The sequence below is a fragment of the Megalobrama amblycephala genome, linkage group LG18, assembly GCF_018812025.1.
Source record: "Megalobrama amblycephala isolate DHTTF-2021 linkage group LG18, ASM1881202v1, whole genome shotgun sequence".
NCBI classification, from domain to species: domain Eukaryota; kingdom Metazoa; phylum Chordata; class Actinopteri; order Cypriniformes; family Xenocyprididae; genus Megalobrama; species Megalobrama amblycephala.
Genome location: NC_063061.1, coordinates 6,280,866 through 6,302,707, shown reverse-complemented (window position 1 = coordinate 6,302,707; position 21,842 = coordinate 6,280,866). Strand labels below are relative to the sequence as shown.

General features: G+C 37.6%; 1 protein-coding gene across 1 annotated transcript in view; it reads right to left on the bottom strand.

Moving 5' to 3' along the window:
- The window catches only part of gabrb4 (gamma-aminobutyric acid type A receptor subunit beta4), a 76,371-nt gene that overhangs the window by 16,432 nt on the left and 38,097 nt on the right, over positions 1–21,842 (bottom strand). The window contains exon 4 of the mRNA XM_048166814.1: positions 12,768–12,988. Within this exon, the coding sequence (XP_048022771.1) occupies positions 12,768–12,988 (221 nt within the window). The remainder of the gene's footprint in view (positions 1–12,767; positions 12,989–21,842) is intronic.

Here is a 21,842-nt window from a genome sequence, read left to right as displayed (position 1 = left end):
CAAATATTTAAAGTAAAAGACCGGCAGTAGCTTATAATGTTACTACAGTAAATGAATGCGTATTAATACAAAGAGTTAACCAGGGGGGAAAAAGACAAAGGTGCCTCCTTGCTTGTCTCGTTAAGATGACGCAGAAGTGCATTCCAAAAAAATTTTTTTTGACCCCTACACCCTTAATCCCTTCGAAGCTCTCACTCCAGAGGGTAAACCCTTTGAAGGGATTAGGGCATAGGGATGAGCCCTTCTGAATGGAACGCAGGGATATTTTAGCACTTAGCTAATCACTATTAGCATGTAGCTATTCACTGCTAGCATGTATAGCATGTTGGAAGTCCTGTTTGCTAGCATGAGTCAAAAGAGCCAATGCCCATGTCTGTACGATTTTCTGATGCAGAGACAGTTGCTAGAGTACTCTGTTTGGTTGCTAGGGAGTGGCTTGGTGGATGCCAATGATGATACTGCAAAAGCTGCTTGCCAGTATATACAGAAACCCCCATGCCTCTATGCCGTTCAGATATGAAGATATCCCGTACGCAAACATCCGTACGCAAGTCGTCTTACGGCGGAAGCATAACCTCTGACATGACATAGGACGTAGGAGTAGGTGAGAGTAGATGCCTCTTGCGGTTCAAACATATAAGGCTGGGCAACAGACTCAAGCTCCTCTACTCTTATATATAAAATCCTCCAACATTTCTATTAAAAATTAATTTGTGACCAGTGTTTTGTTTTGCTTTATCCTCTGCGCTTCCACGTTCGTCAAAACGTCATGCATCAGGTCAGAGGTTACGCTTCTGCCATAAGTCGACTGGCATACGGATGTTTACTTGAAGATGGTTATTCTAGTTTATAAAGTTGTAAATATGGATATTTTTCTTACAAAAACCCATTGCTTCACTTCAGAAGGCCTTTATTAACCCCCTGGAGCCATATGAGTTACTTTTATGATGGATGCACTTTTTTGGGGCTTAAAAATCGTGAGTGCCATTCACTAGCATTATAAAGCTTGGAAGAGCCAGGATATTTTTAAATACATCTCTGATTGTGATAGTCATGTACACCTAGGATGGCTTGAGGGTGAGTAAATCATGGGATAATTTTCATTTTTGGGTGTCCAAGCCCACTTGACTGTCAAGACTCTAGAAGTTAGAAAAGCTCACATTATTTGTTTATGGTAGTTTCTGCATGTCTCAGGTCAGTGGAAAGAACTCTTGGGAAAACTAGTTTGCTGCTGGAAGAGGAGTCAGTGAGGCCAGCAGGGGGTGCTCACCATGTGGTCTGTGTGGGTCTTGATGCCCCAATATAGTGATGGGGACACTATACTGAGAAAAGCACCGTCCTTCAGATGAGACATTAAACTGATGTCCTGACTGTCTGTGGTCAATAAAAATCCCATAGCACTTCTCGTAAAGAGTAGGGGTGTAACCCTGGTGTCCTGGCCAAAATTCTCTCTATTGGCGCTTATCAATTATGGCCTCTTAATAATCCCTATTCTTTTGAATTGGCTCCATCACTCTCTCTCCTCTCCACCCATAGCCAGTGTGTGGTGAGTGCACGGGCACCATTGTACTGTGGCTGCTGTCGAATCATCCAGGTGGATCCTGCACATCGGATATGGTTAAGGAGAGACCCTCTGATATGATTGTAAAGCGCTTTGGGTACACAGTAGAACACGGTAAAGGGCTTAATAAATCGCTCGCTCACTCATTCACTCACTCACTATACTTACTCACTCACTCTCACTCATTGATTCACTGACTCGTTCAATCATTCACTGACTCGCTCACTCACTCATTCACTCACTCACTCATTCACTCACTGCTTCACTAGTTCACTCACTCATTCACTCACTCACTCATTCACTGACTCACTCGCTCATTCACTCACTCGCTTGTTCTTTCACTCAACAATGAGTGAATCGCTCACTCATTCACTAGTTCGCTCATTCACTCACTCGCTCATTCACTCACTCACTTGCTCCCTCACTCACTCACTCACTCACTCACTAACTAAACTTACTCACTAACTCACACTCACTCATTCACTTGCTCGCTCAATCACTCATTGATTCACTCAATCATTCACTGACTCACTCATTCACTCACTCAATCATTCACTCATTCACTCACTAAACTTACTCACTCACTCACTCTCACTCATTCACTCCACTCAATCATTCACTGACTCACTCGCTCATTCACTCACTCACTCACTCACTCACTCACTCTTTCACTCATTCTCTCATTCACTCACTCACTCAATCACTCGTTCACTCACTCATTTAGTTGCTCACTAACTCACACATTCACTCATTCACTCGCTCACTCATTCACTCACTCCTTCACTAGTTCACTCACTCATTCACTGGCTCATTCACTCACTCACGCATTCACTCGCTCACTCATTCACTGACTCACTTGCTCATTCACTCACTCGTTTGTTCTTTCACTCAACAATGAGTGAATCGCTCACTCATTCACTCACTCATTCACTAGTTCACTTATTCACTGGCTCATTCACTCACTCACTCATTCACTCACTCACTCACTCACTCATTGACTCACTCGCTCATTCACTCACTCGTTTTTTCTTTCACTCAACAATGAGTGAATCGCTCACTCATTCACTCACTCATTCACTAGTTCACTCATTCACTGGCTCATTCACTCACTCGCTCATTCACTCACTCACTTGCTCACTCACTCACTCACTCACTCACTCACTCATTCACTCGGTCACTCACTAACTAAACTTACTCACTAACTCACACTCACTCATTCACTTGCTTGCTCAATCACTCATTGATTCACTCAATCGCTCAATCATTCACTGACTCACTCATTCACTCACTCAATTACTCATTCACTCACTAAACTTACTCACTCATTCACTCCACTCAATCACTCACTGATTCACTCGCTCATTCACTCACTCTTTCACTCATTCATCCTTCATTCACACACTTATTCACTCACTCCCTCACTCAATCTCTCATTCACTCACTCAATCACTCATTCACTCACTCACTCACTCATTCACTCACTCACTAACTCACACATTCACACATTTGCTCACTCACTCACTCACTGTATGTATAGCAGTGAGAGTGCTCACATGCTGGTGCTAGACATTTTCTATTCAATCTGCTTTTGCTTTTAAAGTATAATGACAGATAGAGCAGTCAAAGCTCCACTCCCATAATGAGGTAACAAATAGCATTAGTGGATAGTTTTCACTCTATGAAATAGATTTATGAGAAGATGACTGATTGGCAGATCCCTTAACCACATATTGACAAGCATAAAAAACATCCTTTCATTAATTTTCAAAATCTTCCATCTTGTCCTAAGTGGGGCCGCTGGGATGCATAGAGTCTTGGGCCGTAGGCAGGGAAACAAGCTGGATGGATGGCCAGTCCATCGCATGGCTAGCATGACTATATCTAGACTTATTCATGAAAACAGACAATGCTTATTTGAGAGAATAGAGCATTAAACAAAATGCACACTGAAATGTATATGCAAGTGATTTTATGAAACCAGATCAACTGTTTCGTAAAAAAAAAAAAAAAAAAAAAAAAAAAAAAAAATGTTTCAAATAGACGAATGTCTATATCTCTCTTTAGCAGCTGATTTTCACAGGATTTAGTTTATTAGTATGTTTAGATAATTCTGCATGAGTATAGCAATAGGGTATCTTCTTATAGATTTCTATGATCTATGGTTGTTTGACAATGTGATCTCATGAGTATCCAATGCATTTTATGTAAAGTGTATTTGTACCACATGCAAATTTTCTTATGTCTGCAGTGGATAATAAAACATACAATACTGAATTCATGGGATTAATCGATTGATACTATTGAATTTAGGATCACTGAGTTTTTATTTTCAGTCACATTTAACAGCGTTCACACATTTACTTAATTTGAAATTATAACTCTTTATTCTGTTCAGTGTGACTTCTGGCATTAAACATGAATACACTTTAAAACCTTAAAAGGAATAAAACATTTTAATTGTTTAACCAGTACTTAACAAATAATATTAACTGTGTTTGCCATAGGACAAAATACATTTTCTCAGTATGCTGTGACTAAAAAAAAGTAGCGATTGTAATTGTCAAATCTCACACTCTTTACAAAAGTCAACATTTTTCACCTCTAGAAGCGTTGCCACAAAGGTTTTACATCATAGATATTCATACATCACATTGAAATACAACGTCACAGCGTTTAATATGTATATGCACTGTACATATTGTACATCTATCCAAATGTACAAAAAAGTATGTTTTTGTACCTGTAAATGTTATATACTAATACCTAAGTCAGCAGTAATATGGACTACATTTATGATACTTTTATGGTGATTTTGGGTCCATTTTGAAATATTAATACTCTAGTCCCCTTTCATGATTGCTCCAGGTCTTTATGAGAATCCAACTGTGATTGTATGTGGGGAAAAATTGGACTAGTTTTAATTCCTTTTGGGAAGGTTTTGAGTTAATTTTAGGCTGAACATTTTCCTGGGACCAGGCAACCCTGCTCTGGAGTGCCAGCCATAATACATTATCCAAAATAATCATGTAGAGGTCATTTTGGTGGCATCTTGCTTTAAAAATGTCAGGTTCACTATGGTCATAGTTGAAATGTGAATTTTCATTCTTAAATGCATTGAGGAACAGAGAGAAATCGTGAGCTTTAAGACACGTCTCTGCTCACTTCCACTTACGGGGCTCGTGTCATATTTGATTCAGGAGAAGAACTGAACAAGCCAGTGACAAGGGATGGCGAAAGTCAAGTTCTCGTCTGCTGAGAACATTTATTTCACTCTTTTCCACTCATCATCAACTTTCTTTCTCTGGTTCCTGAATGCAAAACATTCACTCTCCATATGGCAAATATAAACCTGCCACATCCATTATATTATGCTTGATGTAAACAGAACAGCTTATGACACCAAGCATTTCTAAACTTTGAATGATTAAAGGATGTTCTGAGTTCAAAACAAGTTCAATGTTAAATAAACACAATGCACAAGGTAAGTCTATATCCTGGTTAGGTCCACTTTCAAAATTTATAAGGGACCTATAATGCCCCTTTTACAAGATATAAAATAAGTCTCTTGTGTCCCCAGAATGTGCCTGTGAAGATCACTTATTATAGCTTGTCAAATTTGCCTTTATTTGGGTGTGAGCAAAAATACGCCATTTTGTGTGTGTCCCTTTAAATGCAAATGAGCTGCTGCTCCTGGCACACTTTCCAGAAGAGGGAGGAGCTTTAACAGCTGGCTGTGATTTGTGATTGATTTTGTCTTTTGTGGCCAGACAAAGCAAATTCGTTAGACTTTTATCACATTTTGTCTGGTTATGACACTGTGTAAGCATTCTCTAGAACTCTATGTGACATCTACCTTAGGCCACCAGATTAATATAATAGCAGAAAAATCATGATGTGTCTACGTATTTTCGAGACAGCTGCCATTTTGCTGAAAGATGAAGACTGACTCATCTCGTCTATGATGTTACAAGTGACAAATGACCTGCTCTCTCTGTCACTAATATGCAAGAAAAACGATAAACAATCATATTGCGATAAGGACAAAAATATTGCACTTTATGAATAAAAAAATAAAACGCAGTACAGTTTCATGGCTGGTAAGAAATATTAATGGCTAGTTTTCTCAATTCATTTGACAAAGTACATTTAGAACCTGGGTCATTTTGTAATCAGGACACAAAAAAACATAACCGTGGAAAGGCTGTAATAAAGCATTTCATTGTTATATAAATAAATGCATAAATATATATATATATATATATATATATATATATATATATATATATATATATATATATATATATATATATATATATATATATATCGTGCTTTTATTGCATGAAATTTGTGCCATTACTTTCTATCTAAAGATAGAAACATCTCAGGTTACACATGCAACCCGGTTCCCTGAGAGGGGAATGAGACACAGCAATTTGATTGTCTGAACATATGGAGTCCATAAACAAACACCAAAAATGTGCATCGACAGATTAAATTTATCTGAAGAAGATGCACAGGTGTAGCCAGGATGTGCAACATGACGCAGCATCTCGTTCCTCTCTCAGGGAACCATGGTTACATACGCAACCTGAGACGTTCCCTTTTGAGTGGACTCGACACTGCGTCATGGTGTTTGCGCTAGTGTTCTCAAAAGTACCGACTTTGGTACCAAGTCAGTACTGAAAAAAATAAAATAAATAAATAAATAAATAAATAAATTGTGACTATACCAGCATTTCCCCCTAGCATTTTGAGCTCTATTGAGTGGATTCTTAAACACCTCTGTTTGGCCGTTGTGTTTACGCACTCTACAAATATGTCTGTGTCTGGCTACAATGATCAACACTTCAAAAACAATTTGTAAATGGACATCAATGATGCTCTTCACTGAGCGCTTAAATTGATACACACCAGAGCCACTGATAGACGCCTGCTTTCAAACGCTGTCCAGGAATCTTCCGGACTCCCTTCTCAAGTTTGGCTCCAGTATATTGCATAAATGCTCAAGGTACTAATTGGCTATATGCCTAACAATAAATATTCAGTTAACGTGTCCGCCAAAGCATTTTTAGCCAGCTAAAAAAATGCCAGGGGCTCTTCTGAAAACGGCCAGCTGGTGGCGTTTGAGAGCGCTTTGGAGGCACAGCGTTTTTCCAGCTGAGACGCTTTGGTTGCTATGATGATACGGAATATGCCAGACAGCAATGTGTAACTATTATCTCATTTTGAAGAATATTATTGAATTTAAAATGCAGTAATCAGCAATATTAACTTCTCCATTGCTGATCAGTCATTGTACAAGTAGGACGGTTGGTCGGTGTAGCATTTGTGCCGCCCCTCATCCACTGTGATTGGATGGCGGGGTAAAAAGTGAGCGGCTAACATTGTATTTTACCCAAAGTTGAACAGTTTTCAACTCTCAACTACAAAAATTTTGCTAGTACCAAGTAACATGTTGAAAATATGAACATTTTCATGAATCCAAACATGTATGTCATAATGTCTTTATGAAAGATTTACGTTACATTTTGTGAGATGATTTGAGCTCTGTGACATGTAATCCTGCTGGAAGTGAAAGAAAAAATGATGCAAATGTACTTTTTAACTTTTTCTCTCTTTATTTGTATATGGCCTTGAGCAAATCGAGAAGTAGTCCGATTACATTACTTTAGTATTGTAATATTTGTATCAGATTACCATAAAGCAAGTAATTAGTGAAATACATTCATAAAGTAAACCTCCCATCTCTTGTAGTGTTATACACTCACTGACTACTTTATTAGGTACATCTGCTCAACTGCTCGTTAATGCAAATATCTAATCAGCCAATCACATGGCAGCAACTCAATGCATTTAGGCATGGCCAAGACGATCTGCTGAAGTTCAAACTGTGCATCAGAATGGGGGAAAAAAAGCTGATTGATTTAAGTGACTTTGAACGTGGCATGGTTGTTGGTGGCAGACGGGCTGGTCTGAGTATTTCAGAAACTGCTGATCTACTGGGATTTTCACACACAACCATCTCTAGGGTTTAGAGAGAATGGTCCAAAAAAAAAAAAAAAGAGAGAGAGAGAGAAAATATCCAGTGAGCGGCTGTTCTGTGGGTGAAAATGCCTTGTTGATGCCAGAGGAGAATGGCCAGACTGGTTCTATCTGATAAAAGTCTGTTTAGTATCAACAGGCTGGTGGTGGTGGAATGGTGTGGGGGATATTTTCTTGGTACAGACCATGTCCATCCCTCATGTCCACAGTGTACCCATCTTCTCATGGCTACTTCCAGCAGGATAATGCGCCATGTCACAAATGTTACGCCCTGTCTAGGGGAAAGGGTGCAACATGAAAGAGAAATGTAATGAAATTGAACAATGATACGTTTACTGACTTTAAATCAACTTAAACTGTTTTCTTGATCATGACGATGAGTTCACCATACTCAAAGTCACCGGATCTCAATCCAATAGAGCAGCTTTGGGATGTGGTGGAATGGGAGATTCACATCATGGATGTGCAGCTGACAAATCTGCAGCAACTGCATGATGATATAATGTCAATGAGGAAAAAAATCTCTGAGGAATGTTTCCAGCACCTTTTTGAATATATGCCACAAAGCATTGAGGCAGTTCTGAAAGCAAAAGTGGGTCCAACCCGGTACTAGCAAGGTGTGCCTAATAAAGTGGCCGGTGAGTGTATATAGCCTCAAAAGACGATAGCAGTGAACACGCCATACACATGTCAATGGAGTTAAATTAGGTAATGGAGCATGGGTGTAACATAGTAACATAGCTATTACACTGCCTTCTACATTTCACTGTGAGCGTCCTATAATTAACATGCAGGGTTGTATTTGTTTTTAGCTCTGGAACGTTTCGAATGGCAACTTCTATATGTGGCTAAGGAGCATACAACACCCATAAATGTGCTTTATTTACAGTTTTTCTCCATTGCTAACACGCTGATTCAGTTTCCCATTCATTCAGTTCTCAAAACAAAGACAAATTTCTCAAAATGCCCTCATTTTACCCAGGTTTAACCATGTTCTCATTCATAAAACACAAACACGTAATACAATTAAGTAAAGGATCACAGTGTGAACTCAAATATCGGACATTTATCCTTGAGTAAACATTAAGTAGCAAAACTGATGGCACACCAGTCAGAATCACAGGATAATATAAAGAGGGGCACAGGTGATTTTGTGCTTTTGTCCTAATGTTGGAGAGAGAGCTGAAGGAATCATCTACAGGGTTTTTACACATACAGTATCTGCACTTTAAAAAAAAAAAAAAAAATCTCTATTCTATGTACAGTAAATGTTGTACACCCTCAAACTCGTGATTGTCAAATTAGTTTGTAGCCAATTTCTTATATGTACTGCATTTTTGCAGAACCGAGAAACAACTGCTTAAGGGAGGTAGAGTCGTAAACAGTAATGACGTTTGGCCGAAGGTGCAGAGGATGCTGAATTTATTTATTTATTTTCACTTCACTGTAATTGACAGTATACTATATTGTGTTTCATATCAAGTTCATATTCAATTCTTTGGTATTTGAACTTTTCTTTTTGTTTTATCTACTGTAAGATCACTTTACAGTAGTGCAATGAAAAATATTGTTTTTCCTAAAGCTCATTATTGTATTTTACAGTATCTGCACTCTCTCATTTATGTTGTATACTGTAATAGACATTGAGCTGCAAAATTATTCCTGAATCCTAATAAGAGGTTTGTGTTACATAATTGATCTCAGTGGTGTTAACGGTTACATTTTATTTTTAAGGTGTCAGAATTACAGTGTAATTATACATTTAAGTACTGAGTAATATTAGTTAACTACATGTACTTACTTAAGGGTTAGGGTTATGATGGTTTGGTTTAGGGTTAATTGCATGTAATTATGCATAATTTATAGTTATTACTACAGTAACTGCATGTAACGTGTAACAATGACATTGTAAGATAAAGTGTTACTGTGTTAACTGGGCAATAAAGAAGTCTGTGTATTTGTTATGTTTTGTGTGTCATATTTTTATGTCAATATTTTTGACTAAAATATTCAATTTTGTCTTGACAGTTTGAGGTTTGTATGTGTAGTTATTATGAGATTGTATTTATAGTTGTGCGAAAATGATGAATTGTGTCATGAACTGTGTGTTAGCAATCGAGAAAAACTGTATATATCATACGTTATACGTTAAACACCTGCTTGTTTGCGTTCTTCATTTCATGTCACTCTTTTTTCCTCATTATACATTTCTTTGAAATGTAGAGTAAACAGTCAGTTACATCTTTAGACGTTCAGTGTTAACGTTCTATAAATTTCTTTGCTTTCAACATAATGCTTAAAACCATTCAACATGAGCATTAGCATTCTCCTCCAAATCCCCATAAAGCACAAACCTCTGCATATTTATACATCTGTGCATTTGTGGGTCATATGGAGGATGCTTTGCATACATACTGTAGCTGTACTAAAGCTGACTAAGACACATTAATTCAAAATCCCTTTTTAGACACGGCAGGGCATGATATGATAATTAAACATTAACAACAGCCCTGACTCATGAATAATTTACAGCCAGCAAAGGTCCATCTTAAGACATTATAAAGAGTGGACGTATCAATACTGCAAACATCCAAGCTGTAGTTCATCTTATTTAAATTCTCCACAGCGGTGCAGGTTTGAGAGACCCTCAGGGGAAAAAAAGCAACCAACCTGTGGCCTCACTGCTTATTCCTCGATTCCACCTGTGCCAGAGATTCTTAGAAGAGGAAACAGTTTGTCATCTTTCATTATTAAAAGTTTGATTGAGTGGAGCACCCAGAGCGTACTCTCTGCAGCTCTGGGTTAATGCATAGCGGAGTACGGAGAGAGAGTGGTTTGTTTTTATACTCGTGCCTTTATTTGTCCAAAAGAGGACGACATTTGTGACAACAGTTTGTAGATGTCCGCATTTAGAGGTGATTTTAGCAACATGTTCTCCAACCAATACGTCTATATAGGTCGTTTGTCACTTCCCTGAAATACGGCCCATAGGAGCGTTTACTAAAGTTGCGCCTGTATCGACAACAGGACACTTTCATTTTAATGCATTGTTCCCTTTTATTTTCGTCATATTTCGGGTTTCGCGTAGCTCAACTGGCAGAGCATTGCAATATATAACAACATGCAATCATGTGATCGTACGATCGTGGGTTCGATCCCAGGAAATGCATGTGCACATAAAGTGTATATGCACTATAAATCACTAAGGGTAGGTTTAGGGGTGGGGTGGGTGTAGTGGTAAAAAAAAAAAAAAAGAGTTTTGCTAAATGAAAATAGGACAAATGGTGTAAAAAGTCCACACACTGCATTTAAATGAACAAGCATTTTGATTGTTAATGACAGTCATACGTCATTTCATGACGACAGATGTAACACAACACTGTCATTATTTTTACGCCTGCTAGAGGGCGCATGACTTTAAAACATAAATATAGGTCGTAATAAGGTGCTTTTTTGGAGGACAGTCGGGATTTTAGGTAACTAGACGATTAATGAGGACTAGTTTAGCTAGATTTTTTCTTTGCATCTCTGTAGTTTTGATATTTTATCCAACAACCAACTACAGGTACACTGTATTTTCATGATTTGTTATCACAACATTTTTTTTCTTTTGTCAAATCAACTTAGATAATTAATGTGGTTCAGATAACATAATATTTTGAGTTTCTGTTGATTAAACGCCTTCATTGTATAAACTAAATTTTTTAATTTCAATGAACAACCAGGTAACTTATTTCTTTTAAGTTAAACCAACAATTCTTTTTTACAGTGTAATTGATTAATGAGAACTAGTTGAGCTAGATTTTTTTTTTTTTTTTTTTCATCTCTGTAGGGTTGATATTTTTCTATACACACATCTTTTGGTCATTATGTCACATATTGCTCTGTTTTTAGAATGTAAACTTGCATTTTAAGATTGTGTGTTGAGTTAACTTCTCAAAACTTGTCTCAATACCCCAGCATTTTTTTCTATTGTGCTCCATCTAGCTGAAAAGTTCAGAGATAGAGAGAGAGAAAATGAGTTTATATAATAAGTTTACTGGATTTTAGATTATTATACCGTGTCTACACTGGGCGTGAGCAGCGCAATATGGTGCATCAAAAGCAAACAGATCCCATTAAAATGCTGTCTACACTGGATGCGGCATGGTGCGAAGAGTAGGTGACAGTTTTATTTCTGGTTACAAGCTACTCATAAAAAGTAGATAGTGACATACAAGTTACTAAGAAAAAGCTACTTTGAAGAACAGAAGAAAGAATCTCATACAGGTTTGGAACAAAAGGGTGAGCAAATGATGACAATTTTCATTATTGGTTGAAATATCCCTTTAAGGTTAGGTTTAGGGTTAGTACCTAAATTATTACCCAGTTATTGTAATTACTATAATAAGTACATAGTATGTACATGGGGAACAGGACTGTAAAATAAATTGCTACCATCATTCCTAATGTTGAACTAATGTGTTTCAAATGACAGAGTTGCAACCATGTTACGGTTTCAGGAAACAGTCTTGACTAATTTGCTATATGTTTTCTGACTCCTTACTGTAGAACTTTGGCCAAAAGGAAAAGAACCAACAATAACAAAGTTTGAAGCGGTGCTGTAACTCAAAAAAGGCAAAGCTTCTTCATGTGATCACACTTGCATCCCAATATCATTAGCGCCTTCATTTTCAACACGGTCTGTCAGTGCTGTGAACCATTAACAGATATATTTCACACACCCCAAATAGAAGCTTTCCAATAGCTAACCTTGCCTCCTAACTGTGATAGCAAGTGTGGCATGAAGTTTTACCTTTAATTAAAGTTAAACTAAGAACTTCGATACTGATTTCAACTATAAATTCAAGAATGATGTCTCACAAAATGGCTGCAAAGTTCAGGCTAAATGACTTTGAATCAGGCAATTATTGATCTTGGATTAAGTGAATTAAATCAATTCATTACAATCATCGTAAAGTCTGTGTGAACTGAGAGCTGTGACTGTCTTTGCATCAGTATGGTGACATATACAATTGTCATAGATTAATTGTTCACCACAAGACACGAGATAATTTCATGTGGACTTTAGGACTGTGATTTGCAGTGTTATTGGGAAACCGGACATTATACAGCACAACACACATATAGGTAGCAGTGATGTTAGAGCGGCAGTTACATTTACCTCAGTCCATAAAGAACCGTGCCATCTGGGTGGAGCCGAATCATTCGGTTCTTCACCGTCACACCATGCAGGAAAGACTTCTTGTCATTCAGGAAGTAGGTATCTGGGAGCCATAACTGATCAGCCACACGGTTGTCCAAAGTGAGATTCAAAGCCATCTCAGCGTAGGCCAACCGTTTGTCCCTCCAACTCTGTTGGAAATACATGGTGATGGTGTAGTCCTGCAAAGAGCACAGAAAAAGAGTTTGAGAACTGAGAATTAAGGTGTAAGTATTAAAGTATTTATTATTATAATTATTTTCCTTTTTACATAAAATATCCTTTAAATGTAGTCAAGATTTTCATCTGCAACATTTCTATTGAATGAGAAGGTAATGCAAACATTATAAAATGGATTAAGATGTGTACCAACGTTGCTTTGATGAGATTAGGTCAATTTCAGCAGTGACTTTTGGATGTAGGGCAAATACGATTGGCTAAGGAGGACACTCTTAGATCCACAGATATGACTCATCGCTGCTTCAACACTAACTGAAAAACGGATTGGCATCTTTAATGATACAGCATTCTGCACAGAAACTAGTCTACTGTAATAAGCCTACATTTAATTGTGCTGGATGATTTAAGGAAATGGTCAGCAAATATGTAAAGTGTTTGATTTCCTATCCACCCACACGACAAGGCCCCTGTTTGCAAACTGTAATAGAAGCAATAAAATATATCATAGGCCAATTTCATACATTTTGTACAGTTGATGACTGATAAACAAATAGTAATAAACAAATAAACATAATAATCATATACAAGTTAAAATGAATGTCTGAACTTCTGTCATCAAAACATACAGCAATATGTTATACTGTGTATATTACAAGAAAAATAATGTGTTTATTGTTAATTGTACTGATGCTTATTGAATTGGTCAGACTGAGAATTGCTAAACAGATGTAGGCCTACTTCTTATTTCATTAATGTATTAGGAGTCAAATAAATAATGTCAAAGCTCTTTTCAAATGCTGCAAGTCACTTTCAAAAAATACGATACAAATTGGTTTCCCATTACTTTTTAAAGCAAAAGGGTCTATTATTATTATTATTACCATTACAAGTATGTATGTTTTATAAAACTATCACACCCTGGAAATCATTACATAAATTGTGGTTTTCTTTGCTTATTTTGATGTGTTTACATACTAAAATGCACATGTAAAGTTTCCTTTTGAAGTGGAACTTTGACGCTGCGTCTTGGCATTGATGCTATGTGGAATGCCATCAGCATGACCGGTGTCTGAGGCACATGTAAACAAACACTAATAATCATTGGCAGTCACATGCGGAGCTCCCGTGAGTATAAAAGATCACCTGAGTTACATGCAATTCGGTGTAATATTAGAGTCTTTTGGAGTGCGTTCGACTCTCGAGGGAGCTGGAACTTCTTACGTTGCGTTCGCGGTAAGAAGTTCTGTTCTTGCTTGATTTTCTCTCGAGGGATATAAATCCAGCATTTGCACAGAAAGCGTTTGAGTCTTGAGAGAGTTGGAGGTACTTATGGCAATGCATGAGAGAGCTCCCCTCTCGATTGACTTTTTTTTTCTTGCGGGATGAAAGTCAAGTGTTTGCACCTCACGGTTTGGGCCCTGTGTCTGCTGAAGCAGCGCGGCAGCCGTAATTGTGGGGTCACAGATGAGTAGAGGCAGATGTTATCAAATAAGTCCACCTTCTCTGCTTACCACCTTGTGGCTCATGGCAAGGCATATGCGGAGGCAAGACAGGCCTGTAGGGCTCTGCACACCATGGAACTCACCCATTTTTCACTCAGAAGTGCTGCCAAAGGGTGGTGAGGGCTGAAGGTTATGCAGGGTGAACGGAGTTATGTAGAGCAGTATAGATTCCCTTTACTTCGTTTACCTCCCTCCCCAAATACTGTTGGGTTTTGAAGTAGGGATGTTTACTCCCCTTTGGATAGGTGCTTTGGTGGATGTTCTACTATAGCCGCTGGTGTGATAATGCTAATAATTAGAGGAAGTTTGCCTATGGTCTAGTGCCAAAAGAAAAAGATGAAGCGCTAGCTATAACAGGTCTTAGGTGCCTTGAGAGTGCCTTGACTCAAGGCAGGGTATGAGCTGCTCTCCCCCAGTGTAATTGGGGTCTTTAAGTAGGGCCTAGGCTCCCATGTGGCTTCCTTGGGGTTTAGAGCCTGGATGATGAGAGTTATTGGGAAAACTGCATTATGTGCTACACCCGTTTGCCTCCCTTTCCTGAGTAAAGGGTAAGGATGCATTCTCCCCCTTGGATGAGTGGCAATACCAAAGGGAGGTGTTAATTACAAAGATTTTTAGCACCTTGCATGCCTTCTTTGGCAGGCTGCTCAAGTACCCCTTATGGTAGAGCAGGGTGAAAAAGAGTCCCTCTTCTTTGTTTACCTCCCTTCCCAACTGTTAATGAGTCTTGAAGAAGGGATATATGCTCCCTTTTGGTGGGGTGCTTCTATTGGGATGGTCAGTGTTACAGAATGATTTGAAGAGTAGAGGTGGATCGCAGATAGCATCCCTCCTTATCATTGTAGTATTCAATAGTTTAGCCATTAACTATAGTAAGTCCTGGAGAAATGCCTCCAGGCTTTTACTCAAGTTAGGGTATGAGCTATTCTCTCCTAATCACTCTAGGGTTGTTAAAATGGAGTAGAAGCTCCCTGCAGTAGGCTGTTCCCTAAGAGCCTTGTCAAATACTGGTGAGATATGTCTAACTTAGCTGAGGGTATGTGGGGGATTTTTCTTCCCTTAGAGCTCTGCTCTTGGGGCCGTATAAGGCTGAGGCCTGTCCTGCAAGGTAGGGGGAAGGTGTAACAGCCAGGACTTTCCTTGCTGTAGAGCACAGAAGCTTGGGGATCTTTCTTAGCATCAGGAGTATTGGCTTATATCGCCACTATATGAGTCACATGGGATGCGCCCATGGATTTAACATTCTTCTGACTCCGGCTGGGTAATCCGTAGTCAATTTATGTCATGCCCAATATGTTTTGTGCATTCACAGCCTATTGAGGCAGACATTCCATCAGCATGGCTTAGTGGATATTGGTTCCCTATAGTGTCAATACCAAGACAAAGAGTCGAAGTTTCACTTCGAAAGGAAATGTCTTGGGTTACGACTGTAACCTTGGTTCCCTGAGAAAGGGGACAATATGCTGGGTCTTGTTGCTGCTCCCTTGCTGCTCTCAAGCCTGCCTGCGCATCTCCCTCAGACAGAAGAGTTGATGACATGTAACATAGGTGCTCTTTTATACTCATGGGCACTCCGCATGTGACGTCATGGACTGCCATCTCCTAATGATTATTGCTGCTTGTTCACACGTGCCTCAGACACCGGTCACGCTGATGGCATTCCCCATACTGTCAATACCAAGACACAGTGTCTTGTTACCCTTTTAAGGGAACTTCTCTCTGTTTACATATAGTATGCAGGACTTCTCCACTCGTTTGGTCGGCTTGTCCCTGCAAACTTGTTTTCATCTGCCTCCACTTTTTAGAGCAACGGCCATCTCAAAATTCAATCAACAATCAATTCATAGAGCCAAGTCTACAGTTTTTCTTTGTCAGTAATCAGTTACTCATTACATGAATGTGGAAAAAGTAAAGGACAAAAACCTCATACTTGAGTGAATACTTTGAACAAATTAAAATAAAAATCTTCTGCCTGGAAAAAGATGGATATTCTCCAGTGGCCCCAAATGGAGGGACTGTAGTTGGAAGAAAACATAGCATCAGATCACCATCTCTCTCTCCACCATCTCTCTTGCTTTTTGTCTCTGATATCTATCTTTTTATGACTCTTTTTTTCTAATAGCTCTGTTAAATAAAAGACACTTTCCACAAACAAGGTAGCAAATAGAGCCTGAAAATATACTCAGCAGAAAAAAAGAAACATCCTCCCACTTTCAACTGTTTTTTTTTTTTTTTCCCAGCAAATTTCTTTTTATGTGTAAATATTTGTATGAACATAAAAAGATTTAACAACTGAGACATAAACTGAACAAATGTCACCGACATTTGATGAACAGAAATGGAATAATGAGTCTGTGATTATTATTCCTGTGCATCTCATCCTCATTGTCTGCACCAGATTTGTCAGTTATTGCTGTGAGATTTTACCCCACTCTTCCACCAAAGCACTTGCAGTTCTTGAACACATCTAGAGGGACATATGGTTACACATGGTTTGGCACTGCAAGGAAGGTCAGATGACCTTCTTGTCTCCCTGTAGCACTGTCTTAGGCATTTTACATTACAAACATTGCATTGCTCTGGCCATATCTGCATGCCTCATGCCTCCCTGCAGCAGGACTATAGCATGTTTACACAGATGATTAAGGTCCCTGGCCATTTTTTATTTTTTCTGGTGTTTTTCAGAATCAGGGGAAATGTCTTAAGTTATTGTAACTGTGACCCTAATTGTCTACTGCCTGTAAACTGTTAGTGTCTTACGAACTTTCCCAGAAAGTGCAACAATAATTGTTCATGGTTCATTAAAAATCCATAAAAAATTAAAAATAATAATTTAAAAAAGCTTAATAATTAAAAAGCAGTATTTAAATTATTATCAGTATCCTGACGGGATGTTTCTTTTTTTTTTTTTTTTTTTCTCTGAGTTAAGTATTTAAGTTTTTTTTCTCTCAATAAATGGTCAGAAAATGTTGACGTTGAAAAAGAAAACGTTAGGAGGCCAAACAACATTTATTTAAATACAACATTTTTCTGTACAGTTTAATTTTTTTCTAGTAAGAAACATTCAATAACCATCCAAATAATAATAATAATAATAAATTATTAGATGGGAATAGAACCATTCATTTTACAGCAGTGAAACTCACATAAATTAGATTAATAACACAAACTATTTTCTAGTAAATACAATTCATTTTTTTTTTAAATTAGTAAATATATGAGGTGTTCCTTTTACATTCAGTACATGTCAGAATTATTGCATTATGAGATGAGTGCACATGAATGCCACCACAATATTCTAATGTGGATTTTATTTGAGCTCCAACTCTTCAAATTATGGGCTGTACAATTTAGTTTGAATGCATTTTATGTACTGTACTGTTGTTTGTACCGTTTGCAGAATAGCAACATGTTTTTGCAGTGATGAGCAATATAGCCAATCACTGACATTTTTGTTGATCTCTCAAATGCAATGGCCAATCAGAAATGTTTAAGTTAGAATCCATTCGCCGCTCAAAAAGTCCGAGATTTTGTTCAGTGCTGAGTTCTGCACGCTTGCAAATCCTCTCATTAATAAACAAATGTAGACACAATGTAAATAAGAGACTCATTGTGCAGTGTAGACAGCTTTGTTGACTATAATGGAACTTTCTGAGATCACAATGAACTGAGATGAGTGACAGCTTTTTAGTAATTATAATCTATTAAAAAAAAAGTTTTGTTTTTCATGCTGCTTAGAGGACCGACGACCAATTACACGCTGTGTAACATTTTGGAAGTGACATCCACTTATGAATGCACGATTCAATTACTGACATACTAGCATATTGGCTGTTTATTAGTATTTATAAAGCACATATTAATGTCTTATTCTGCATGATCATATTCTACATCCCTTAATCCTACACTGTAAAAAATGACTGTGATTTTAACAGTAAAAGACTGTAAAAATGCTGCGGTGAAAAACTGTTAATTGGTTTACAGAAAGTTTCCGTACTATATACGGTGAATAACTGTAATAGATCTAACGATACATTTAATGTAATTTTACGGTAAAATACCATTAAATTCACAGTTTTTGGAAGTGAAAAATAACAATTCATTGTCAAATTTACAGTGAAAAACCGTAAATTGACATTCCCACAATTCCCTGCGTGACACTTCACATTTGATATATTTTCGTTGAAATAACTCTGTTTCTTCTTAGTTTTTCTCTTTTTTTTTTTTTCTAATCAGTTATGTACATTAGGGTTTTATGTTACATCTAATGTTGTTAAATTAATGTTTATTGCATTTTTAAAATTTCATGCATGTTACCATGATGGTGTTTAGTGTGTGTGTGAATGACACTGTGTGCACCTTCTATATATTAGTATTGTCCTTTTCAGCTTGTGGAAAAGCTGCTTGTGATGAACTTTGATTCATCATGTGACTCTTATCACCACTGTGTTTGGTGACTGTCAGTGTATTAAAAAGGTACAAAACAGATATTAGTACTTCATTAGGTTGGTAAATTAACATTATATCAGTTAATGAAATATGTTATTTTACCGTAAATTTAACAGATTTTTTTTTACGTTGCTACTGTATTTTTTATGGTAAAGTTCTGGCAACCACAGCTGCCATTTTTTTACCGTAAATTTTAGTGGGATTTTTTTTTACAGTGTACCCAATACCTAAGCATAACAACTACAACAACCTTACTAACTACGAATATGCAGTAATTAGGAGTTTATTGAGGCAAAAGTCCTAGTTAATAGTGAATATGTGTTCCTTAATCTAAGGTGTTACCAAATATAAGTATCAAGTTTTAATTATTTGTAAAAGTAATGATGTGTATTTGCTCTATGCCACATGTTCTTGTAGTGTCATCAGCTAATCTGCACTTTCATGACATCATCAGAGAGGGCATCTTTTTCCCTTTATTTTAATGTACTTGCACTAAAAAGGAACTGCCTGAAGTAAAAAAAAAAAACAATATATATGGCCAAAATCACTCAAACACACATCGCAGCATAATTGCAACTTCTAGGGACTTCTTAGGAACACTTGAATGAAGCATATATTTAACCAGTAGCCAGTTTTCAAATCCCTTTTTGAACGTCTCATCAACTGTTTTCTCAGAGGAAAAACTGGACAGTGAGAAATGGCAGAGCAGTAAAATGAACTAGCTTAATATTCTTCAAAGAACCTCTTTGAAAGAAACATTTAGTTACTACTTTTTCTGTAAAAAAAAAAAAAAAGAAAAAAAAAAAAGAATTGTTTCCTATAAAACAAGGAGCTAATTTATTCTGAGCACAGTGTCTTCTGTTCACACATCTGCTAGACTGGGTTTATTTTAGTGAGGTGAAGACTGCTGCCTGTGATGACTGTAGATGGGCCCTCTCTGATGATGAGGACAAGGCATGCCTCAGGGGTCTCTGGGAACTGAAGTCCCCAGAAGTGCCATAAGTTCAGCCATCTAATTTACACAGAGGGTCAAGAACTGCACACAAGTCCACTCTCACAGTTGCTAATAATTGCTACATTATGAAAGAAAAGTGCTATGTATGGTGTATAATTTACTTTCCTAACACTAGTGAATTTATCATTACTGGTTGTCTCTTTAAAAAAAAATCACCTTCGGACTTTTTGCTGCTATCTTGCATTTTTCGCATCAGTGGTAGAATGTATAAAGTTTTGGTGATAAATCCAAAGGGACCAATAAAGCTCCAACCCCAATCAAACACACCAAATCTTAGTTGAAAATTACAGGCATGTGTGTTTGATTAGTACTGGAGCTAAACTCTGTAGGACAGTGGCCCTCAAGCCAAAGCTGACCAGTCCTCTGGTTGAAAATGAGACAGTTCAGCAGTGTAAAAACACAAGAAATTTAAATGCCTCAATTTTAAGACACTGTCATGAATAAATAAATAAATATTGTCACCAGTGACATTAACCAGGGGTGAGTTTCCCGAAAGCATCGTTGGTGAACCATGGTCGTAAGTCCCATTGAACTCTATTGGTAACGACGGAACTTGCGACCATAGTTCGCTTTGGGAAACGCACCCCTGTACGTGTTCTACACATCTATGGTGTCAATGATTTTTTGATGATAAATGCCGTGGTCGTCTTTCAGTGTACCAAAGTTAAATCGTACCACGGTTCGGACTCAAAAATACAATGTAAAAAGAGATATGCGGGGGGAAGCGGGAAGGACTCAAGCTCTGCTTAGCACCAAGAAGCAGTTGTTAAGACCAAGCAAGCAGTTTTTTTCTAGTTGTATTCTCAAGTTCCTCAATACGAAATCTAATCTAGGATCATATTTCCTGCTGTCAAACAATTATTATCTAACAGTAACCCGAGGAAAACCGATCCAGGTGCAGCACTTCTTCTCTGGGGTACTTTATGGATTCAGGCCGCAGTCATTGAAGCCGAGGCACTAATAAAACCAAAGTCCCTGACTCTGCATGAAGAAATGATGAATGCAGTAAGTCTGCATGGGGTCTCCACAGTAAGTATGTATAGGGAGTTGTCAGCAGAAATTTAGACGACTGCTCTTTAAGTAAACTGCTTTTTAAGGGCTCCAGGGTGGTGTTTAACTTGAGGTGATGGTCCAAAGCCAAAAGGTCTACTGGTGCTACATAATTGGTCATGACCGCAGTTATACATAATCATGCATACTGATCATTTCCTTACTGAACACCATGAAGACTCAATAGAACGGCCTTTAAACACGGTATGTTTCTAAGGAACCGCAGCTAAATTATTCATAATAGGCAAACTTAGGATGTCAAACATGTTAATTATTATTTTACAGTATATACTAGAAATATACTGTATAAAAACAGGACAATGCAAGAAACAAAGCAACATGTTTTTGGTTTTTCCAAACAACATACTGACTCAATACTCTTGTCAGCCACAATAATGCTTTCAATTATCTTCATTTGGATGCTTTTCCTAATATAAATTTCCTAAGAAATCAAGACAATTCAAAGCATTATTTTGACTGAAGAGTAAACCACAGAGTAAAGACATTATATTAGTGCACGGTATATATAACAACAATCAGCAACATTAAAGGATTAGTTGACTTCAGAATTCAAATTTCCTGATAATTTACTCACCCCCATGTCATCCAAGATGTTTATGTCTTTCTTTCTTCAGTCGAAAAGAAATTAAGGTTTTTGAGGAAAACATTCCAGGATTTTTCTCCATATAGTGGACTTCACTGGAGTTCAATGGGTTGAAGGTCCAAATGTCAGTTTCAGTGCAGCTTCAAAGAGCTCTACATGATCCCAGACGAGGAATAAGAGTCTTATCTAGAGAAACCATTGGACATTTTCGAAATAAAATAAAACAAAATAAAAAT